This window comes from Anomalospiza imberbis, chromosome 5, assembly GCF_031753505.1.
Source record: "Anomalospiza imberbis isolate Cuckoo-Finch-1a 21T00152 chromosome 5, ASM3175350v1, whole genome shotgun sequence".
Classification (NCBI taxonomy): domain Eukaryota; kingdom Metazoa; phylum Chordata; class Aves; order Passeriformes; family Viduidae; genus Anomalospiza; species Anomalospiza imberbis.
This window is the reverse complement of record NC_089685.1, coordinates 64,813,755-64,834,140: the sequence shown is the minus strand read 5'-3', so window position 1 is coordinate 64,834,140 and position 20,386 is coordinate 64,813,755. Positions and strand designations below refer to the sequence as shown.

The 20,386-nt window shown below is 43.3% G+C and overlaps 2 protein-coding genes across 4 annotated transcripts in view; one reads left to right on the top strand and one right to left on the bottom strand.

Annotated features, from left to right (window-relative positions):
* The window catches only part of BLTP3B (bridge-like lipid transfer protein family member 3B), a 47,765-nt gene extending 44,037 nt beyond the window's left edge, over positions 1 to 3,728 (bottom strand). Inside the window, exon 1 of one of the 3 annotated variants that reach the window (XM_068191637.1) lies at positions 3,491 to 3,728. In XM_068191637.1, coding sequence (XP_068047738.1) covers positions 3,491 to 3,534 — 44 coding nt within the window. In that variant the 5' untranslated portion in view covers positions 3,535 to 3,728. The remainder of the gene's footprint in view (positions 1 to 3,490) is intronic. The other 2 variants (XM_068191636.1, XM_068191635.1) reach the window with 2 other exon arrangements.
* A 4,401-nt stretch (positions 3,729 to 8,129) lies between these two features.
* On the top strand, positions 8,130 to 18,333 carry ACTR6 (actin related protein 6). The gene is made up of 11 exons (XM_068191634.1): positions 8,130 to 8,364; positions 10,313 to 10,430; positions 12,125 to 12,193; positions 13,518 to 13,641; positions 14,407 to 14,542; positions 14,630 to 14,686; positions 15,365 to 15,463; positions 15,628 to 15,706; positions 16,397 to 16,568; positions 17,145 to 17,283; positions 18,044 to 18,333. The coding sequence occupies exons 1-11, from the start codon at positions 8,297 to 8,299 to the stop codon at positions 18,171 to 18,173; spliced, it is 1,191 nt and encodes a 396-aa protein (XP_068047735.1). The 5' UTR covers positions 8,130 to 8,296; the 3' UTR covers positions 18,174 to 18,333.
* The last annotated feature ends 2,053 nt before the right edge of the window (positions 18,334 to 20,386 follow it).

The window sequence follows — 20,386 nt, the reverse complement described above, 5'->3', positions numbered from 1 at the left end:
CAATGAGACTAAAAACCAAAACTAAAAAACACCTGAAAACACCCTTACACATGTCTGAGTCAGTAATACCCGATCTCTGTATGCACCTCCTATCCAAAAAACCCAAGATTGAAACCCCTGTCATGGAGAAGATCTCCTCAAAAATAGAGACAGTATTACAGTAATCCCACAGTGAACTTGCACAGGGCACTCTAGATTCCTATTGGAAATCTTTACCACCATTGTTTCATACACTTGTCCACCATGTCTGAGAAAAAAGAAGGAATGCTGAAGGATATCTGCAATCATCATAGCAGACCACTGAACAGAAAATCTTGCAATAAAAAGGTGCTGTTCAACAAGAAATCTCTCACCTACTGAAAATACATAACAGCACAAATAAAGATACAACATAAGTTTCAGTTCACTGGGGAAGACCTTTACAGTACAAGTGATCCCAACACTACAAAGCAGAATTCTCCTAGGGATGGTGTATCTTTCCTACCTTTGTAAAGGATGATGCTGCTATCCAGACACTTGTTTCATTTTAGGGTACATATGAAATAAAGACACTCCATCAACTTTATTCAGTAAAGCCACACTTAACACAACATGGAGATGTCAAAATTTCAAGCCTCCAAATGGCAAACTCATCTCTTCAGTTTAGTTGATAAGTTTAGTTTCATATCCTACACCAAGCACCACCTAATGCGAAGTACAACAAAAGCAAGCGTAGTTTGTTCCTACCCCTTCCCTCCTTCCCGTTTTCTACCACAGCCTTAGGAAAGAATAATCCATGTTGAAGACAGAGGACATTTTTTAAAATTTTAAAAGACTTAAAAGACTAAAAAAGCAAAACACTCATCACCACATCCTAACATGAGATAAAGACTTGTTACAAACGGAATAAAATAAGCTTTATTACCTTCACTGCTCTTAAACTGTAACACAGCAACAAAAAACCCTTTTTATAAAGGTAAAAAGTAATTTGGATATCAAAACCATTTCAAAATGCAGTTTGGGTCATCTTCTTGTTCTCAGACATTAAAGACTCACACCTATGTAAAATTTTCACTGTCTAACAAATGTAGAATGATGAGGCTCCTTCTACAGCAGTGTCCATTATCAGTTCACCTAATAAAAGCACTGTGAACTGCTAAATGGAAACTGCATTGCTGAATGACACAGCGCTTCAAAATTTACAAATACAGTACCTGGATAGGAAAAAGAGTAAATAGACAATTAACAGATATTGCAGTAATCCTCATGGCAAACACTGCCAAATCAATGATGATTTGGGGAGCTGGACAAGATCTAAAGATCCCTTCCAACCTCAACTGTTCTGTGGTTTGTGGCAAAAAATCAAAGTACTTCTCTGTAATTTAAGGTATAAATTCATATCTTTGTTCAAACATAAAGGGAAATTAAATATTCAAAAATGAAAATAAATCAAGATAAGAGGGTAATTCTTTCCACTATATAGATGTACCTCTTCCAATAAATTTTAATCCTGCCACTAATACCTGCTTAGTTGAAGATGACAAGCAGGCAGCAGTTTCAAGAAACTATGAAAACTGCAGAACAGTAACTACTATAGTAAGAGTAAAAAGTGAAAGCATCCTTTGGCACTCTATTACAGGAAATTCTTTATGTATTTGGCTATTTAGTCACATTCTTACAAAACTTATCAATGAAAATCCTGAATTAATACTTCTGTAATTTTTGCTAAAAAATCAAGATCCTGAAATTTAAGATCATGTCACTTGAATTCTGTTTTCCTGAGTAACCAACTTCTGAAACCACTGAAACACCTGTTCTACAGGAAGTAAAGATATTATCTGAACATGTAATAAAGAACATCCATATGAAGGGGCTTAATAATACTGTTTAAATTTTAGGTATCAAACACACTCTTTGAATAGTATGGATTATGAGCATCAAGTTCAACTTGCAAGCCACACACCACTAGATACATCCCATAAGCTTTCCAAAAGTGATAAAATCTGTAATAATCATTTGACAGAGCCTTGCTGAGTAAGCATTATCACAACACACAAGAGAGGAATCACAAATTTACCAACATGACAAAGTACTTAGCTCTAATCTATTCAGCTGCACATTGAAAAACTGGACAAAAACCAACTCATCTTACTCGTGCCTAGTTCCCAGACACATTTTAGAGTTAACCTGTAGCACAGAGACTAGAGCTCACTTCTCTTTCCATACAGCTTGTTACACATCAATACAGGAAACAAGCTGCTAAATCCAACTATTCCAAGCACACTGCTGATTAGAAAACTGACTCAAGGCTGATGACATCTTCTCCTTGCATTTCCAGTCTCACGGTGCTCTGTCATCTTCATGTGAAGAAAAGATTTCTTTGTCAGCATTCCCTGCTACATAACTCATGAGCAGGACAGAGAAGAAAAATTATTTTACTACTGCTCCATACATCACATTTAGCAGACAGATATCAAAGGATTTGGAATGAGAATTATGTTCTCTGTATGCATCAACAACAGATTAGTCAAATGAGAATCTGTTACTTCATTTTATTTGATTTTCTCTATAAACACTTTTCAGAAAAAATACACAAAAGTGGAATAGAACATTTTGGAAGAAAAAAAAAATTGAAGTATTTCACGTTGTATTTTTTAAGATATAAAAGTATGCTCTGAAGAATTAGCAACGCTATGGTATTATGACAGATCGAGTACCTAACAGGTTTTTGCCTCTCTTTAGAAAATGGAAGAAACCTGATGCGGCTTTTTAAAACGGTATGAATCAGATTGTGTACTTTCTGCGATTTCTCCATCTGTCAAGCACACGACATTGACAGCTAAGAAATTTACAGGAGGTTTGTTTGTTGCTTTTGTTTTAGGCCGCGAGGCACCTTAGACATTACTCCAGTCACCCAGAAAAGCACGAACTTATTTTCATCTCTCCGCGTGCACCCTTCCGTTGCCCGGCCTCACCTGCTCGGCGTCTCAAGAGCTCGGAATTCGCGAGCTGAGCCGCAAGGACACAGGCCGAGCTGCCCCAGCCCCGGCCAGCCAGCGCACCGCGGCGGCTGCTGCTCGCCCCGCCGCCCGGCAATCACGAGGGCCGGGTCTCCTCCGCTTCTCTGCCCCCCGCACACCTCGGGCAGCGGGGGCGGGCACCGTCAGCCCGGCGGGGAGGCGGCCGGAGCCCGGCGGTGACTCACTCGGTGACTCCCTCCTGCGCCAGGCAGACCGAGCCCCCTCCCCGCCTGCGCCGCCGGGCGCCGGGAGAAGGAGCCGGGGGCCAGCTAAGCGGCTGTGGCCGCCGGACAGCCCCACACGAGCACCCAGCCACCTCCTCTGCCTCCAAATCACTACGAGGAGGCGTCTTCAGTCCCCCTTCTGCGCGCAGAATGGACCCGGTCTCCCCGCCCAGCGCCCAGACCGAGGGTCGCTCACCAGGATAGGGACCCGCAGTCGCCCCCTCCCCGCACCGCCTCAGCCTGCCCGGTGCACCGCGCCCCACTGACCTGGAGAGATGCTTCAGGATCTGCTTCTTGATAATCCCCGCCATGGTGTCTGCCTGCCCGCGCCCCTCACGACGACCAGCTGGGACCAGGAACGCGCCTCATCCCTGCGCCCGCCCCTGCCCGAGGTGGGGAGAGCGCCGGGAGCAGAGCCGCTATCCCCGCTCGCGTTCACTCGGCGCCCGGCGCCATCTTGGCCGCAGCATCGCCTGGTGACGGGGGCGAGACGGGGCGGGACGGGCCCGGGGCCCCCGCCCCGCCGGAGAGCGGCGGCTCCGGGCGGGCAGAGCGGCGCAGGGGACAGGGGCACGGGCCGGGAGCAGCTACAGAGAGGGGCGCACGGGCACTCGTAGGGCCTTGGGCAAGGGCAGTGGCGCCTCCGCCCTTCGCTTGTTCGCAGAGCCCCTGCCCGCCTGCTCAGCATCTCCGTCCCCATTCAGCGCCCTAAGCCTCTGCCCGTCTCAGCCCCACCGCCCACCTTTTCCCCGCTCTCTTCCGCCAGCTGTTTCTTTCATCCCTTTTCAGCTTTCCCATTTCCAAAATTCTGGAAGCGTGTCTCTGCATCCCCGCCTGTGGCTCCATCCCTCTCCCGCCCGTGGCGCGTGTCCCAACACCATCACTTCTTTGCCTGGGCCTGACCTCGGCCAAGCCCAAAGACAGGACAGCTGCAGCTTCTACAGCACCACAGGAAAGGCACAAGGCTTTATAAGATAAAGAGCTCACCGACAGAAACTTACAGTGCTATGGCAAGAAATTCACATGTACACACACACACACACACATGCACACACACGCATAAGTATCCTATACCCAAATTGCTCAAACCCAGATACTTGTAAAATCAGGTTGTCCCTCAGATGCTAACATTTTGCTGGGTATCTGTAACAAGTATACAGCCTATGAGTTATTTTACTTTTGAGAGAACAGCCTCTCATGCTGTAGTAAAATATCCAAATCAGTTAAGAAATTAATGTCTTGTATTAGTTTTGTTCATCCAAACAGGGTTTTGTAACCCTTTTCCCCGGCACTCTCTCATTCATAAAAGGCATGTTGAACAATTTCAGTGGTGGGTAACCAAGTACCCTAAAATACTAACTAGAAAAAGAAAAAAAAAAAAAAGAAAAAAAGAAAAAGAGAAAAAAAGAAAAAGGAAAAGAAAAAGAGAAAGAAAAAGCTTTTCGGATGTGACCTCCATATACACGATGGGCCTCTGTAATAGAGCTTGAGCTGCAGAGGAAAGACATCAGATACTATTTTCTCTGCTTCTCATATACATAACATTAATAATTTACAAGTGATGAACCAAAACCCTAAGGACCTTTAAGTTAGAAATATGAAGCAGTAATAGAAAAAATAGGTCAGGAGATGAACATTTTCAATTGATTTTTCCAGACATTTAAAAATCAGTCAGTTGTGTAACACTGACCTCATTATATTCTTAAGGAGATTTATAAAGTAGGAATGAGCTGTGTATGAAGCTAACATTTTTATGCCCATTTTACATTCAGTTTTCTCAACTAATAAAAAGTCTACCAGTATCATGGAGAAGCAATACTCATCATCATGATGGGTCAGCTTCTCATCAAGAGAGAAAATACAAGGGGCGAGGAAAGCAGGACCCATGCCATGTGTTGTCTTTCAAGTGTCCTGCAAGCATAGCTCTGGAAGAACAGGGGAAGTCCTGAGGCTCTTCCCTGATGTCAGAACTGAAGACCAGAAATATTTCTGTCCAGCAGCATTGATCTGAGTTGTGACCTCATGTTGTATCCCCATGTCCTGGAGCATGTGAGGAGGAAGAGGGGAAAATGTACAGATTAACACCCACCACACACCACACCCTCCTGACCCAGAAGACAATTAGAAGGGCACCAACTTTCCATGTTGATTTCAGACCTTCTCAGTCACCATGGACCAGCATGGCGATCCCCAAACTATGTTTGGTCCTTGCTAATCCCAGCAGTCCTGATCCTGATTGTGACCTGAGGATTGTCTTATGTGCTTGATGACACCTGCTTCATTGTCACGTTTGCTTGATAACCTGGGCTCTGGGCTTCACTCCCATGCCTGTATGCCTTGCTCCCTGGCTGGGGGTGGTGGGACAGGCCCTGGCTAGCAAGGCCCTACCCTGCTGGTCACAGTATTCCTCCTAGCTCCTGGATTCTCTCCCTCTTGGAGCAGCTGGCACTCATGTCACTAAGAAAGAACCCCACTTGTGAGCATATCCAGGATGCTGAAATGATCTCAAATAAAAAAATTGTCTTATATTTGCCATAGGTATTTTTAGGGCCTATTTGTGAACACAACAAAATTTGTGAATTCAACAGAACACCTAAGAAGCCATGGATGTAGAGTTTTCCATCAGGCAGTCATCTCAACCACCACCCTGCCCTTCACCATCACCCAAATACAGGTACATAGAGTGCTGTTCATTGATGTGAAGTCTGGGATTACAACCCCCTATGTCAAAGGGTGCTGTAACTTCTTCCTTGAGGATATATTTCTTTGGATGCTCTAAACAACCTGGAAACTCTGTACTTGGCACCATTCAGTCATTCTGGGGCTGCTCGTTGCCACAGACTGGAGCCAAAAAGCACCTGTGCTTTGTAGAGGGTGTGTAGAGTGAGTTTAACTCTCTCACGGTTTCATGTGTTCATGGGGATTTCTTAACTGTAAAACCTGGAATGGAGTTGAGAGGAAAAAACAAAAGCAACTGGAGCTCAAGCAAAGCACCCAGGAGATCCTGAACTTGAAAAGCAGGCTTTTGATAATTCCTGTGACCTCTTCTCAAGAATCAAATAATGTATCTGCTACGGTCAGGATTAAGGAAGCTATCCTTATCCTTCACAAGCACATAAAGAGGATTTGTCTAAAAGCAGATTGCCATGTGTTCCAATTAACATCCTGGCTCATGGAAAGCTATTTCATATTTGTTAGGGAGAAGAGTCATCATACAGAGTAACAGTTACTTTTAAGTTAAGGAAAGTCAATTACAAACAAATACAAAACTGTAATTCTCTTTCTGTTTTAGTGGAATACAACAAAGGAACTAATGATGTTAAGTAAAACATATAAATAGATCAACATTCATCACCAAGACTAGTGCAAGGTGCTGCACCTGAGATGACATACCCACAGAGCCCAGTGCAGGCTCGCGGCTGTGTGGCACAGAAACAGCCTTGTGGAAAAGGGCCTGGGGGTCTGGGTGGACACCAGGCTGAACTGGACTTAGCAGTGCACCACTGCAGCAAGGAGCGCAAAGCAGATCCTGGGTTGCATCCACAGGGGCATTGCCAGCAGGGACAGAAACTTGATCATCCCACCCTGCTTGGTGCATTTCAGGCCACACCTGGAGTATTGTGTCCAGTTCTGCTCCCAGCAGTTCCAAAAAAAAATTGTGGACAACCGGAGAGCATCCAAATTAAGGCCATAAAGATGATCAAAGGTTCAAGAACACACCCCGAAGAAGGACTGAAGGACTTCATTTTTTCTGCCCGGAGAAGCTTGAGGGGACCTTATCACAGTATTGTGGTACTTACAGAGTGGCTACAGTGATGGAGGTTCTCTCTTCACAAGAAGACAAAAGGCAACAAGTGTTAAGCTCTACCAAGAGAGCTTTTGTCTTGATATAGGGAACTTCTGCCCAGTGAGAACAACCAATCACTGCAAAAACCTCTCCTCAGGGAGTTCCCACTGCAGGTTTTCAAGATGGTGTTGGACAGGATGTTAGATCATCTCATCATGGTTCCCTTTACTACGAAAGGTTGGACCAGCACCCTTCCACCTGGTGCTGTTCTATGATTCTGTGATTCTATAAAGGTGTGTGCTGCTATATTACACAGACTTCAGTAAAACAAAAACTGGTCAGCAACAGAGAATTCCAATAGCACTGTTTTCCATACCATTTATAATAAGTGTTAATTATGCACGCTTTGAAAGACTTTCTACAGGAAGGAAGGTTGTAGCCCGTTGAGGGTTGCTCTCTTCTCCCAGACAACCAGGGACAGGATGAGAGGACTTAGTCTTAAACTGCACCAGAACTTGTTGTTGTTGTTCCACAGAAATGGTGATTAGACATTGGAATGGAGTGCCCGGGAAGGTGGTGGAGTTACCGTCCCTGAACGTGTTTAAGGAAAGGCCGAGCATGGCACTTAGAGCCATGGTCTAGTTTACATCGCGTTCAGTCATAGGTTCAACTCAGTGATCTCAAGTCTTTTCCAACCAAACTGATTCTGTGATTCTGTAACAGTAAAATAATGATGATGGAATTTAGAGTTGTCTCCCTTTCCATTGTGTCACATTCTTACATAGCCCAGGCCCGTGTTGGTGTGCACTTCTCAATGAGATTGTCACTCAACACCTTTATCCCGAGGCGCGGGGCTCCCGCACCGCAGCATCCCGAGCCGGCAGGGTCACGCGAGGCAGTCTGTAACTTTAAACCACCGCCGCCCCGGGCTCTCGCCCCACCATCCCCGCCTCGTCCCCAGCCGTCGGTGCCGCCCCCGCGGCGCGGACAGCAGCAGGGAGCCGTCCGCCCGCGCGGGCTCCAGGCGGCTGCCGTCCGCGGCGACGCCGCGTCACGTCCCCGCCCACCCGCGTGACGAGCGCTGCCGGGTCACGCCCGGCCAATGGCTCCGCGGCTCCGCGAGCGTCACCGGCAGGGCGCGCGCCGCGCGGCAGAGGCGGAGCGCTGCCGGCACTCCCGCGTCCCGCGGCCACGCGCGCTGCTCCTCCGCTCTATGGTCACCGTAGAGATCCACGGCGGTGGCGGATCAATACTGGGACGGCGGCGGCCGTGGCGCCGTGGGGAACATGGCGACGCTGGTGCTGGATAACGGCGCCTACAACGCCAAGATCGGCTACAGCCACGCGAACGTCAGGTGAGGGGAGGGGAGGGGCCGGGCCGGGCCGGGCCGGGACCGGGCGGGGCGGGCGTTGGGCGTACCCTCACGGCTTCGCCGCCGCTGCTGCTTTCCGCCAGCCCCGCGCCCCCGGCCGATCACCAGCGCGCCGGCCCACAGCGCGCCTGCGCTCGCCCCGGAGAGGCGCGGCCTGGCCCCGCCCCGCCCCGCCCCTGCGGCGGCTGCGGACACCGCCCCTGCGGCGCGCGCCGCGCTGCGCGCCGTGCCCCTGTGCGTCACAGCGTGCCCCTCTGAGTGTCACACCGTGCCCCTCTGAGTGTCACACCGTGCCCCTCTGAGTGTCACACCGTGCCCCTGTGTGTAACACCGTGCCCCTGTGTGTAACACCGTGCCCTCTGTGTCACACCGTGCCCCTGTGCGTAACACCGTGCCCCTCTGTGTAACACCATGCCCTCTGTGTCACACCGTGCCCCTGTGCGTAACACCGTGCCCCTGTGTGTAACACCGTGCCACTCTGTGTAACACCGTGCCCCTGTGCGTCCCACCGTGCCCCTCTGTGTAACACCGTGCCACTGTGTGTCACACCGTGCCCCTGTGTGTAACACCGTGCCCCTGTGTGTCACACCGTGCCCTCTGTGTCACACCGTGCCCCTGTGTGTCCCACCGTGCCCCTGTGTGTCACACCGTGCCATTCTGTGTCCCACCGTGCCCCTCTGTGTAACACCGTGCCCCTCTGTGTCCCACCGTGCCACTCTGTGTCCCACCGTGCCCCTGTGCGTCACACCATGACCCTGTGTGTCACACCGTGCCCTCTGTGTAACACCGTGCCCCTGTGCGTCACACCGTGCCCCTGTGTGTCACACAGTGACCCTGTGTGTCACACCGTGCCCTCTGTGTCACACTGTGCCCTCTGTGTAACACCGTGCCACTCTGTGTCCCACCGTGCCCTCTGTGTCACACCGTGCACCTCTGTGTCACACCGTGCCCCTGTGTATCACACCGTGCCCTCTGTGTCCCACCGTGCCCTCTGTGTCCCACCATGCCCCTCTGTGTCCCACCGTGCCCCTCTGTGTCACACCGTGCCCTCTGTGTCCCACCGTGCCCCTGTGTGTCACTCCGTGCCCTCTGTGTCCCACCGTGCCCTCTGTGTCACACCGTGCCCCTGTGTATCACACCGTGCCCTCTGTGTCCCACCGTGCCCTCTGTGTCCCACCATGCCCCTCTGTGTCCCACCGTGCCCCTCTGTGTCACACCGTGCCCTCTGTGTCCCACCGTGCCCCTGTGTGTCACACCGTGCCCTCTGTGTCACACCGTGCCCTCTGTGTCACACCGTGCCCCTCTGTGTAACACCGTGCCCCTCTGTGTCCCACTGTGCCCCTCTGTGTAACACCGTGCCCTCTGTGTAACACCGTGCCCCTCTGTGTCACACCGTGCCCCTCTGCGTCACACCATGCCCTCTGTGTCCCACCGTGCCCCTCTGTGTCACACCGTGCCCTCTGTGTCCCACCGTGCCCCTGTGTGTCACTCCGTGCCCTCTGTGTCACACCGTGCCCTCTGTGTCACACCGTGCCCCTCTGTGTAACACCGTGCCCCTCTGTGTCACACCGTGCCCCTCTGCGTCACACCATGCCCTCTGTGTCCCACCGTGCCCCACCGGCTGGGGTGGGGGGAGAGCCCCTGGCGCTCTTCTTGCTGTGCCGGCGGCAGGGGGTGGCGGTTGCAGCTCGGCTCAGCGCAGTGCGCGGCGGAGGTGGGGAGTGGTATTTGGTTTTCCAAAAGTTGTCTTGTCTGTACTGGAGTTGTCAGAAATTAAAGATTTCCCTCAACTACTGGCTCCAGTTAACGGACTAAAGCCAAAATACAGCAGCAAAAGTATTATTGAAAGTACACTGTTTATGAAAGTGGTGTAAAGAAAGCGAATGTGTCTCATACCATGTTTCATAGGAAACTTCCCAATCTTTTTCAGCGTTATTCCCAACTGTCAGTTCAGGTCAAAGACTGCACGCTTGAAAACCTTTACAGCAAATCAACTGGATGAAATTAAGGATCCCTCTGGTCTTTTTTATATTCTTCCCTTTCAGAAAGTAAGTAAGATATCTTCAGTTTAACATTAAAGCCAAATGTAAATTGTTCTAAGGAATAGTTTCCATACTGTATGTCCCAACTACAGGGTTATATGTAGTATCACACAAGAATCAGTCAGCAGTGTGAAGTTTAACAGTCATAGAATTGTTTAGGTTGAAAAAGACCTTTAAGATCATCAAGTCCAAAAGTTAACCCTGCACTGTCTGGCCCATCACTTAGCCATGTCGGGAAGTGTCACATTCTGCACATCTTCTAAATACCTCCAGGGATGGTGAGTCAGCCAGTTCCCTGGGCAGCCTGTGCCAGTAGTTGACAGCCCTGTTGGTGAGAAAATGTTTCTAATCTAAAATTCTCTGGTGCAACTTAAGGCTCTTCCCTCTGGTCCTGTCCCTTGTTATCTGGGAGAAGAGACCAACCACCATCTCACTACAACTTCCTTTCAGGTCACTGCAGAGAGTGATAAAGTCCCCCTTGAGCCTCCATTTCTCCAGGCTAGACAGCCTCCCTCAGCTAGTCCTCACAGGATTTGTTCTCTGAACCCCTCACCAGCTTTTTTGCCCTTCTCTGGACTTGCTTCAGTCCTTCAATGTCTTTCTTGTAGGGAGGGAGCCAAAACAGAAAGTAGGATTGAAAGGATGGCCTCACCAGTGCCAGGTGCAGGAAGGCAATCACTGCCTGGGTCCTGCTGGCCGCACGATTGCTGATACAGGCCAGGATACTCTTGGCCACCTGGGCACACGCTAGCTCATGCTCAGTGGCTGCCAGCCAGCACCCCCAGGTCCTTTTCCACTGGGCAATGTCCTAGCCACCCTGCCCCAAGCCCATAGTGCTGCATGGGGTTGTTGTGGCCCAAGTGCAGGACCTGGCAGTTGGCTTTGTGGAACATCATAAGATTGTCCTCAGTCCATCAATCCAACCCATCCAGAAATCTTTACAGAGCTTTTCTACCCTCCAGCAGATCAACAGTCTTATCCAACTTAGTGCTTTCTGTTGAGCTACACATGATTCCCTTGTCCAGACTGTTGGTAACGGGGACCCCAATACTGAGCCCTGGGGAACACCACTGGTGACAGGATGCCAACTGGACGTAGCACCAGTCTGCACCACTCTCTGGCCTGGACATCCAGCCAGTCTTTTACCCAGCAAAGAGTTCACCTGTCCAAGGCGTAAGCAGCCAGCTTGTCCAGGAGAATGCTGTGGGAACTGCTGCCAAAGTCTTTACTGACTTTGGTAAAGTCTCCAGACAGACAACATTCACATTCATTCCCTCCTCCACACAATGGCTCACCCTGTTATAGAAGGAGAACAAGTTAGTCAAGCTGTAATAAACCCATGCTGACTCGACCTGATCAATTGTATGTTCCCTACGTGCTGGGTGGTGGCACTCCAGGTAATCTGCTCCATAATCTGCTTCCCTGGCATTGAGGAAGACTGACAAGCTTCTGCCAAAAAACATAATGTCTACAGAAAACACAATGTACATTGTTTTTGTAGTGCAGTAATCGATGTATCAATGGGGAATAAGGTAACATACCTTAATCCTATGTAACATTTACTCCGTAGCCTAAAAATGGAAATTTAGACATTTTAACTCTCACTTTTTTTTATATTACCCGTCTCAACTGTCAACTTTTTTTTTAAGTATGATCTTATTTTTTCTAAATTGTGTAAATTTGTTTCTAAATTCCTACAGGGTTACTTGGTGAACTGGGATGTTCAGAGACAGGTTTGGGATTATCTCTTTGGAAAAGAAATGTATCAAGTAAGAGCCTTTTCTTAATCACACTTTTTGTGTAGATTAAATACTGACTAATGGAATTAACAAATATTAAGTAGGACGGGTGATCTTACTGTTCTCTTTGAAAGTGCCTTCAATTAGGAATCACAGGGATTTAAGTTTTTGCAAACGTTTTTGAGTTCTGGTGTAGAATTTCGAAAAATATTTAAATTTTTTAGTCTTGTAGGTATGTACTGTTACTGAATGCAGCTCACATAAGAAATTCATATCAATATAATCAAGAGGTCAAGTTAATAAAAAATAATCACAGACAGATACAATGTAGTTAAGAGATCAATAAATAGTTAATGTAAAAGGGAGGGAGGACCTGGGTCAGTAGGCCAAAATATCTACACATTTTGTAATCATCTTTGGCTAGCCATTTTCTACCCCTGAATAACTTAAATGTATAAAATATAAATATCTGATACTGTATTTTTTGGTATCACACAAGCTGGATTTAGCACAGGAAGTATATTAAGACTTTCATTTTTTTCTTTTAAAAATATTATATTCACTGGAAATTCTTGATTTTTTTCTAACACCTGCATACTGAGAATGAAAGTAATGCCTCAAATTAACTTAGTCTCTGTACATTTTTATATTTAAAATATAAAGTGCTGGGTTTAGATACATAAATTTCATTTTAGTTTTGGAACTGTATTCAATGTAGTCATGGTTTTGAGAATTTGTTTTTAATTCTTCACAAATGAAGACTACAGAGAGATACAGCTGGTAATGTTTTTAGGGCCATATCCACTTATGATTGAAGTAACCCTAATAAGTCCTCTGTAAAAGAGTGTTTGAGATACCGGTAAACATGGAAAGTCCAGGATTTTTTGCTGGCCTCAGTAGAGGTCACTGGGAGTTTTATTATTGATTCTTCACTGTACAGGGCTTTGGTTATTAGACAAGTAATCTGTGGTGCAAGTACTGAGCTGTCAAGGAGACTTATTTTTCTGTAGCTGACAGGATTAGTGTAAAGTATTTTACATTAAAATTGTAGTGCTCCTTTGTGGTGTCTCTTTAAAATGTTGGATTACAATTTGTAAGGATGGGAACAGAATCAGGATACATATGAAAGTGTTCCCTTCTATTATGTTTTTACCCATTAATTAGATAAACTTGTATCACTGATCATGAAGCCTTTAAAAAAGCTAAAACATTCTAAGTCTAGCTTCTACAAACAGATATGGCAAGTGGTAAGCATGTCTTCAGATTTACATGATCTTCCACTGCTGCAAAAGATGGTTAGGGATTATTAATTTTTACATTTTATGCAATGACAATCTTAATATGTTTTTTATAGGTGGATTTTGTAGATACCAATATTATTATTACCGAACCTTATTTTAACTTTAGTTCAATACAAGAATCTATGAATGAAATTCTATTTGAAGAATATCAATTTCAAGCAGTTCTTAGAGTAAATGGTGAGTATGTCTCCTTCCTGTTTGCATTTATGTATTTTGAAGCTTAACCCTTTAAATAAATGAATAAGCAAGCACACATGCACACACACATATATATACATAGTAAAAAATATCACTTCAGTTGCTTCCTGGCTCTTGAGTAAAAGTGGATTAAACATTTTAAAAATTTCTTTTACAAATTCCAGCTGTACTCTTGTACTACTTCCTAAAGAGTGTCGTGGTATATAATTACAGGAAATTTGAGGAGAGTAAGGATGACAGAAATAACAGATGGATTTTGGAAAAGGATAGCACTTAATTCTACCAAAACTTTGCATGAAGTCTTTGATAGCTTTCCTTTTTTAGGGGGGTAGGATTGGTTTCTTGTTTGGTTTTGTTATGTGTTAGCAAATAAAATGCAGCATTACAATTATGAAATGTATTGTGTCTCACAGGGAATGTGTAAATAACTATAACATCCTTCTGAAAGATAACTGGACACAGGATACTCCTTTAGATAAGTTTGATAAGTTTGTAGCATGATCAGTGTGATTAAACTTTAGAGGAAATGGGAACATGGACTGGAATTCCTGAAAAAAATTAAATAGGGCCATATATAACAATTTTATCCACTGCCAAAATGAATTAATGCAGTGCCAGTATTATTATGTATTGAGGTCTTGAAAGTCTGTCAAAGGCATTTAAAATACGAAGCAAGTACACCTTCATATCACTGTAAATTATAATTGCTCATATAAAAATGGAATTAAATTTTTTGTATTTCAGCTGGAGCTCTTAGTGCACACAGGTATTTCCGGGATAATCCATCTGAGCTGTGTTGTATCATCGTGGATAGTGGATACTCTTTTACCCACATTGTACCTTATTGCAGAAGTAAAAAGAAGAAAGAGGCAATCATCAGGTATATTGAAGTATATATTTTTTAGAGGTGTTTGCTGTGCCTGAAGTTAATAATAACAGAATTCCTCATGTTACTCTTTTTCTGTAGGATTAATGTTGGAGGGAAGCTCTTAACCAACCATCTAAAGGAGATCATCTCTTACAGGTAAAGCATGATAATTTTCACTCTGAAACTTGGTATGAAATAAGCTAGAAGTTTATTAGGTATTCATACTGTTTCTATGAATTTTAGATTAATTGCTGTTTAAAGGAGAAGGGAATTTTCTGTCTGTTACAATCTACTAGCTACCATCTTGACCTTAAGATCAAGATGAATTGAGAAGAGTTTAAACCCATTGAAGAATTAAGCTGTTATTTTTCAAAGTGCCACTGCTTTTGAAATCGTTGAGGTTACCTGTGTGTTCACAATTATACAAGTCTTAACATATTTTCTGAGGTGTCTCAGTAGATCATCAGTCAGTTTGCTGACTGACTGTATCAATACCGTAAAGAAAATGCAGTAGGATCAACCTATCATTGGGATCCTTCAGCTTGGAACTTTATCTAGGTAAAGGTCTTTACCAAGGAGCTACTGGCAGGATTACAGCTGTGCTTGTTAGCAAGACAGTGGGCAAATGCAGGTTGATATACTGTGAAACAGCACAATATTAAGCTCCAGTAGGCCAGGAGTGCTTTTGTAAATTGAATACAAGTTTAGATATTGAGGCAGTAGCTTCCTGTGTCTGAAAAACAATGGTTGCTCGGTTCCAGAGGAAAACTGGACAGGAAAGCGAATACTTAATTATTCTCAAACTTCTGTGGATTTGGTTTTTGTTGTTTACAGGCAGCTACATGTTATGGATGAAACACATGTAATTAATCAAGTGAAAGAAGATGTGTGTTATGTTTCTCAAGACTTTTACAAAGACATGGACATTGCCAAGTGCGTATGTGATGGTACTAAATGTAGAATAATCTGTTTGTACAAACAGAGCTATACTCTTAATCAGAAAACTTTCCAGTTAAGTTAAAGAAGTCTTATCAGTATAAAATAGTTGGAATTTAGAACTTGTTCTCTTTTCTGTTGAATTTTACATTCTTTTTCAGATTGAAAGGAGAGGAGAATACTGTAATGGTAGATTATGTTTTGCCAGACTTCAGCACAATCAAAAAAGGATTTTGTAAGGTAATAATAGTTCTGAAGTTTTTTTGCTCCCCTGCGCAAATCTAGTGGAGAGGCTAAAAATGCTCCCTTTTTTCTAATGCTGTATTTTAACATCTTTCTTGTTATGCATTAATTGGTAAAGCTTTTCCTCAGTAAGTTGGGATGACAACAAAGTACTGCTTTTCCAGCATAGCATTTTATGTTCTGTTATTTAACAGTTGTAGCTTGCTCTGTTTGTGGTCTGTCATATAACTTATCCATATCATTATTTAGTTTTTTAACATTGTTAGGAAATGTTTTCTCTTCTTTGATATTTTTTTGTAAGTTTCTCTGAATTACATTTAAACACTCAAATAAGGTTAAAAGTTCAAGTCATGTTATAGAGGAGACCGAAATACCAGTAAAGACAGTTTAACGGTTTTATCTCATTTACTGAGCCAGCCATTGTTTTGAAAGCAGTCCTATACATTAGGGCCACTCTTATGCATACCAGTTTTATTTTGCTTTGGGCAAAACTGCAGTTGGTAAGAGCAAAGTCACTTCAGATTTAATATCGGAGTATGCATTATTCTTAAAAGATTTGCTGATAGATAATATGACAATGGCAGCACACACTGCCTACCTCTGCAGGACATGAAATAGATTAGGTGAATATTTTAGGATGTGATTTCTTTTCTTAAGCAGTGGGTACTATTCCTGTCTTTAATTTAGCCAACGGAAGAGATGGTGTTAAGTGGAAAATACAAGACTGGTGAACAAATACTTCGTCTAACAAATGAAAGATTTGCAGTTCCAGAAATACTTTTCCATCCTTCGGATATTGGTATTCAAGAGATGGGAATTCCTGAAGCCATTGTTTATTCTATTCAGAATTTACCTGAAGGTATATCCTGAAAGTATTTTGAAAAGGACAGGGTGGGAGGGAGAAGGAGGGATAGTATAATAGCTTGGTTTCATTTGGTGTGAAACAGACCAAAAGTGAGTAATTTAAGCATCAAAGAGTAAAACCTTTCTGACTGCTGTTTGTCAGAAGTAATGCTAAGGCTTTAATTTCATAGATTATGTACATGTAATTGTTATTATTACAAAGAAGACTTTCATAGGTTTTATGATGCCATGTAAGTATGGCAATATTTAGGCTATTAATGTACTCTTAAAAAGCCTGTGTCACTTAAAATCCCTTTTGAAAGGGGAATTGTGTTGGCAAACATGAAATTTAATAAATACAAGAAAACAGTAGTTATCAAAGCCAAATTATGAAATCAGGGAGAACATAGGGTGATTGATCACCTTCTCATATTTCTTTTTAACTGATATGCTGATTAGATGATCATAAATTTTTTGTATGCATATTTCTTATTTCTGTTCAAATTCATAACAAAATTAGAAAAATCACCACCTTTAATCTTTATATATATGTTCCATCTCTTAATTACAGATTTACTTAATTATTTTACAGAAATGCAGCCTCATTTCTTCAAGAACATAGTTCTGACTGGGGGAAACACCCTTTTTCCAGGCTTCAGAGATCGGGTTTATTCTGAAGTTAGATGTCTTACGCCAACTGACTATGATGTTTCCGTTGTTCTTCCTGAAAAGTAAGTCCTAAACTACTAAATAGGAGGGGCTTTATATTTCTAGCACAACAAACAATAAAGTAGTGTTTCTTTTGCTGATTAAGAAGGTAGATTGAGTAAAGGCATTAATTTAAATATTAAGCAAACAAAAATTGTGCAAGAAGAATGTTTTAAATCTATATTTTCAGACAAACCAAATAGAGAGATGACCTGCTTGCTCTGTACTTTACCTAATAAAGTTAAGGAAGTGTTTTTAGGGTCAGCCTTTTTACTGTAAACAGATAAATATGACTGTATTGTAAGTATGTAAGATTAGAACTTTGTCTTTTACTTAGGATTTTCAGCATCTGAATGCTGCCATGTCATTATTAACGTACCACTTCAGGGATTAGGAAGGGGTAACACCTTTGCAGAAGGAGTGGGACCAAACAAGTATATTTTGAATATACCAAAAAAAAAAAATCTACTTTTTAAATAAGGAGTATTTTTAAATACTATTAAAGAATTATTATCAGTGCAAAGTAAATACAAAGGTAGATCCATGTCGTTCCCTGTTCACACCTGCCTTCAAAGAGGCCCTTTCTTAAAAAGCAAATTAGCTAGTCCTGCTAAAGTTTCAAACTTTGTCTCTTAACTTCTCTGGAGCTGGATGGTTTGATTTAGCAATCAAAAATGTAGTTTAAATAGGTGCGGCTAAATAAAAGTCTTGGAAATCATCACTGCATATTTCTATTTTAAATGAATCTATAGTGAAGTAACAATAACTTTATTCATTTTCTAGCCCTATCACTTATTCTTGGGAAGGTGGGAAGCTCATTTCTGAAAATGACGATTTTGAAGACATGATAGTAACTAGAGAAGACTATGAAGAACATGGACACAATATCTGTGAAGAAAAATTTGATATATAGGTAGCATATGTTGTCATTCTATTGATTTACTTAGAATGGAATTCTTTGAACTACAACCTCTTTTTCCATCAGCTAGGATTGTGTTTTAGCTTTCCTCTATTGAATTTGGTTGAGAAAAAAATAATTTTAAGAGTTTAGAAATAAAGTTTTACAAGCGTAATACTATTAAATAATATGTTCATTGCAACTTCATTATGTTTGTATCTTTTCTGATAGCTTCATTGTATTTTTATTGCAGAACACCTCAGTGCATGAGGCAATAAAAGTACAAGTGCTTGTACTGCTGTGATGCTAATGCATAGTGGGAAGAAATGGGTTTGGTTTTTTTTTTTTCAAAATGAGTATTATTCTAACTCACATATCCCACTAAAAGGGCATTAAACATATCTCAAAAGGAGCCTTTGATGTTGCCTCTCCTGGAAAGAAATAAAAGAGTTTTAGTTATTTTAGTGAGTAGCTATGAGAGAAATATACTTGAATGTGACCACTGCTATTGACAATATGCTTAGGCTTTGAGAAGAGAGTAATTTGAACAATTCCTTTTTCTAAAGAGCTTTTAATTTAGTAGGCTGTGGGTTTTTTTGTTTGGTTTTTGTTTTAAACAATGACTGAGCAAATAAGCTTCCTGCCACTCCCATGTTTCTGATAAAGAGGTTCCACAAAGGTGAACAAAGCTTGCGGCTGTGTCCTGGGTGATGACCCATCTCCTCTCCATTCGTCCCAGATAAACACAAATAGAACGTGTTATTTCTGGCATCAGAAGCTGCGTTACTTTGCCATCAGTCTGTGCAGTGTGGCATGCAGTAGGGGGAAGAGCCAGAAGGCTTGGAGGGCCAGGCTCAGTGGAGTTGCCCCACCTGACTTGCTTGCTTGCCAAGACAGAGATGGGCAGACAGGGGGGATAATGGACACTGGAGTATCCTGTTGTGTCTCATATTCCCTCTCTTGTCTGTCCTAACGTAAAGCCAGTAAATATTCCTACACAGTGCACTTACCTGGCTACCTTGCATACAGGCAACATCGAACAGCAGCCAGTGCTTCGAGAGTGGGAGATGATCTTTCTTCTTGAGTGCGACTTTTTTAATTTGGAAAAAGTTCGAGGTCGCTTTCCGCTAGTCTAACCTGCTGAAAGGAATGAAAGGGATACCTTCCTCCTGCTGTTAGCAGCTGCGTGGGCCACACAGGTGGCAGCTAGGGTATGAAGGCATGAGACCAGCACCTGCAACTTGTTGGACACAGATTGTATAACTTTTTGTAGGACATGAGTAAGTCTGGTACACTGTCAGTTTGACAGCCACATGGAGAAGCCCTTGTGTCCAAGCTCTAGTTTTTTTAACTACGTGCTTCATGCAAGTGTTAGCTGGGACTTAAAGAAACATACACATTCTCATGAAAGCACTAATGAACTTTTTTGTAGGAGCAAACATGAATACTCTGTGAATAGAAGCAAGCCTCCTTTGAAGGTGGCACAATTTGTGCTTTGATAAGACTGTGCTGAAAAATACCTCGACTAAACTCTTCACTCTGAATATTCTCTACTTCAAACAAATTCATACTGGCAATTAATTTTATAGCTCTATGCTAGAAATCATAAACAGAAATGAGTGACAGGTCCCAAGTTTCCCTACAACATGATTCTGTGTCAGATACTGTTAAAAATACATGACACAACTTTCTAAAGTCAAATAATTTTTTTTAATTTTGGAATTTAACTGAAAACCAGTAGTCTATACACCAAACCTGTTCTATTCAGTGGACCCTTATATGTAAAATAACAGGCTTCTGTCAACAGAAGATTAAAGGTGAGTAGATCCTCCTGTTAGGGTATATGAATAAAACAGGGGTCTCAAGAGCTCTTCCTTTCCTTTGCACAACTAGATCAATCTTAGCTTCTTGTCCCATGAACTGAAGGGAACCACAGGGCAGCTATAAACTGCTGCTCAGAACACTTCCTTACTGTTTAACACCTGCTTCTACACCCCCTGAACTGTCTCTTCCCAATAAACGGTATGAAATGAAAGGCTCATAACTTTTTATACAATTCTTTATTATATTTAAATTAGCACAAGAAAATTCTAAATCAAGTCACAAAGTGCAAGTTTTCTTTTTTAACGACACAGTTTTTCCCCAAAGAAATTCCCAGCCCACAAATTACCATGTTATCACCCCTCCCAGGTTTAGTATTTTGAGTAAGACACAGTAAAGGGACTGAA

Excerpts from the sequence above, each read along its gene's own strand:
- ACTR6 (XM_068191634.1), top strand. The coding sequence starts at position 8,297 with ATGGCGACGCTGGTGCTGGATAACGGCGCCTACAACGCCAAGATCGGC. Across the intron at positions 16,569-17,144 it reads TATTCAGAATTTACCTGAAG|AAATGCAGCCTCATTTCTTC; the intron begins GTATATCCTGAA and ends ATTATTTTACAG. Across the intron at positions 17,284-18,043 it reads TCCGTTGTTCTTCCTGAAAA|CCCTATCACTTATTCTTGGG; the intron begins GTAAGTCCTAAA and ends TTCATTTTCTAG.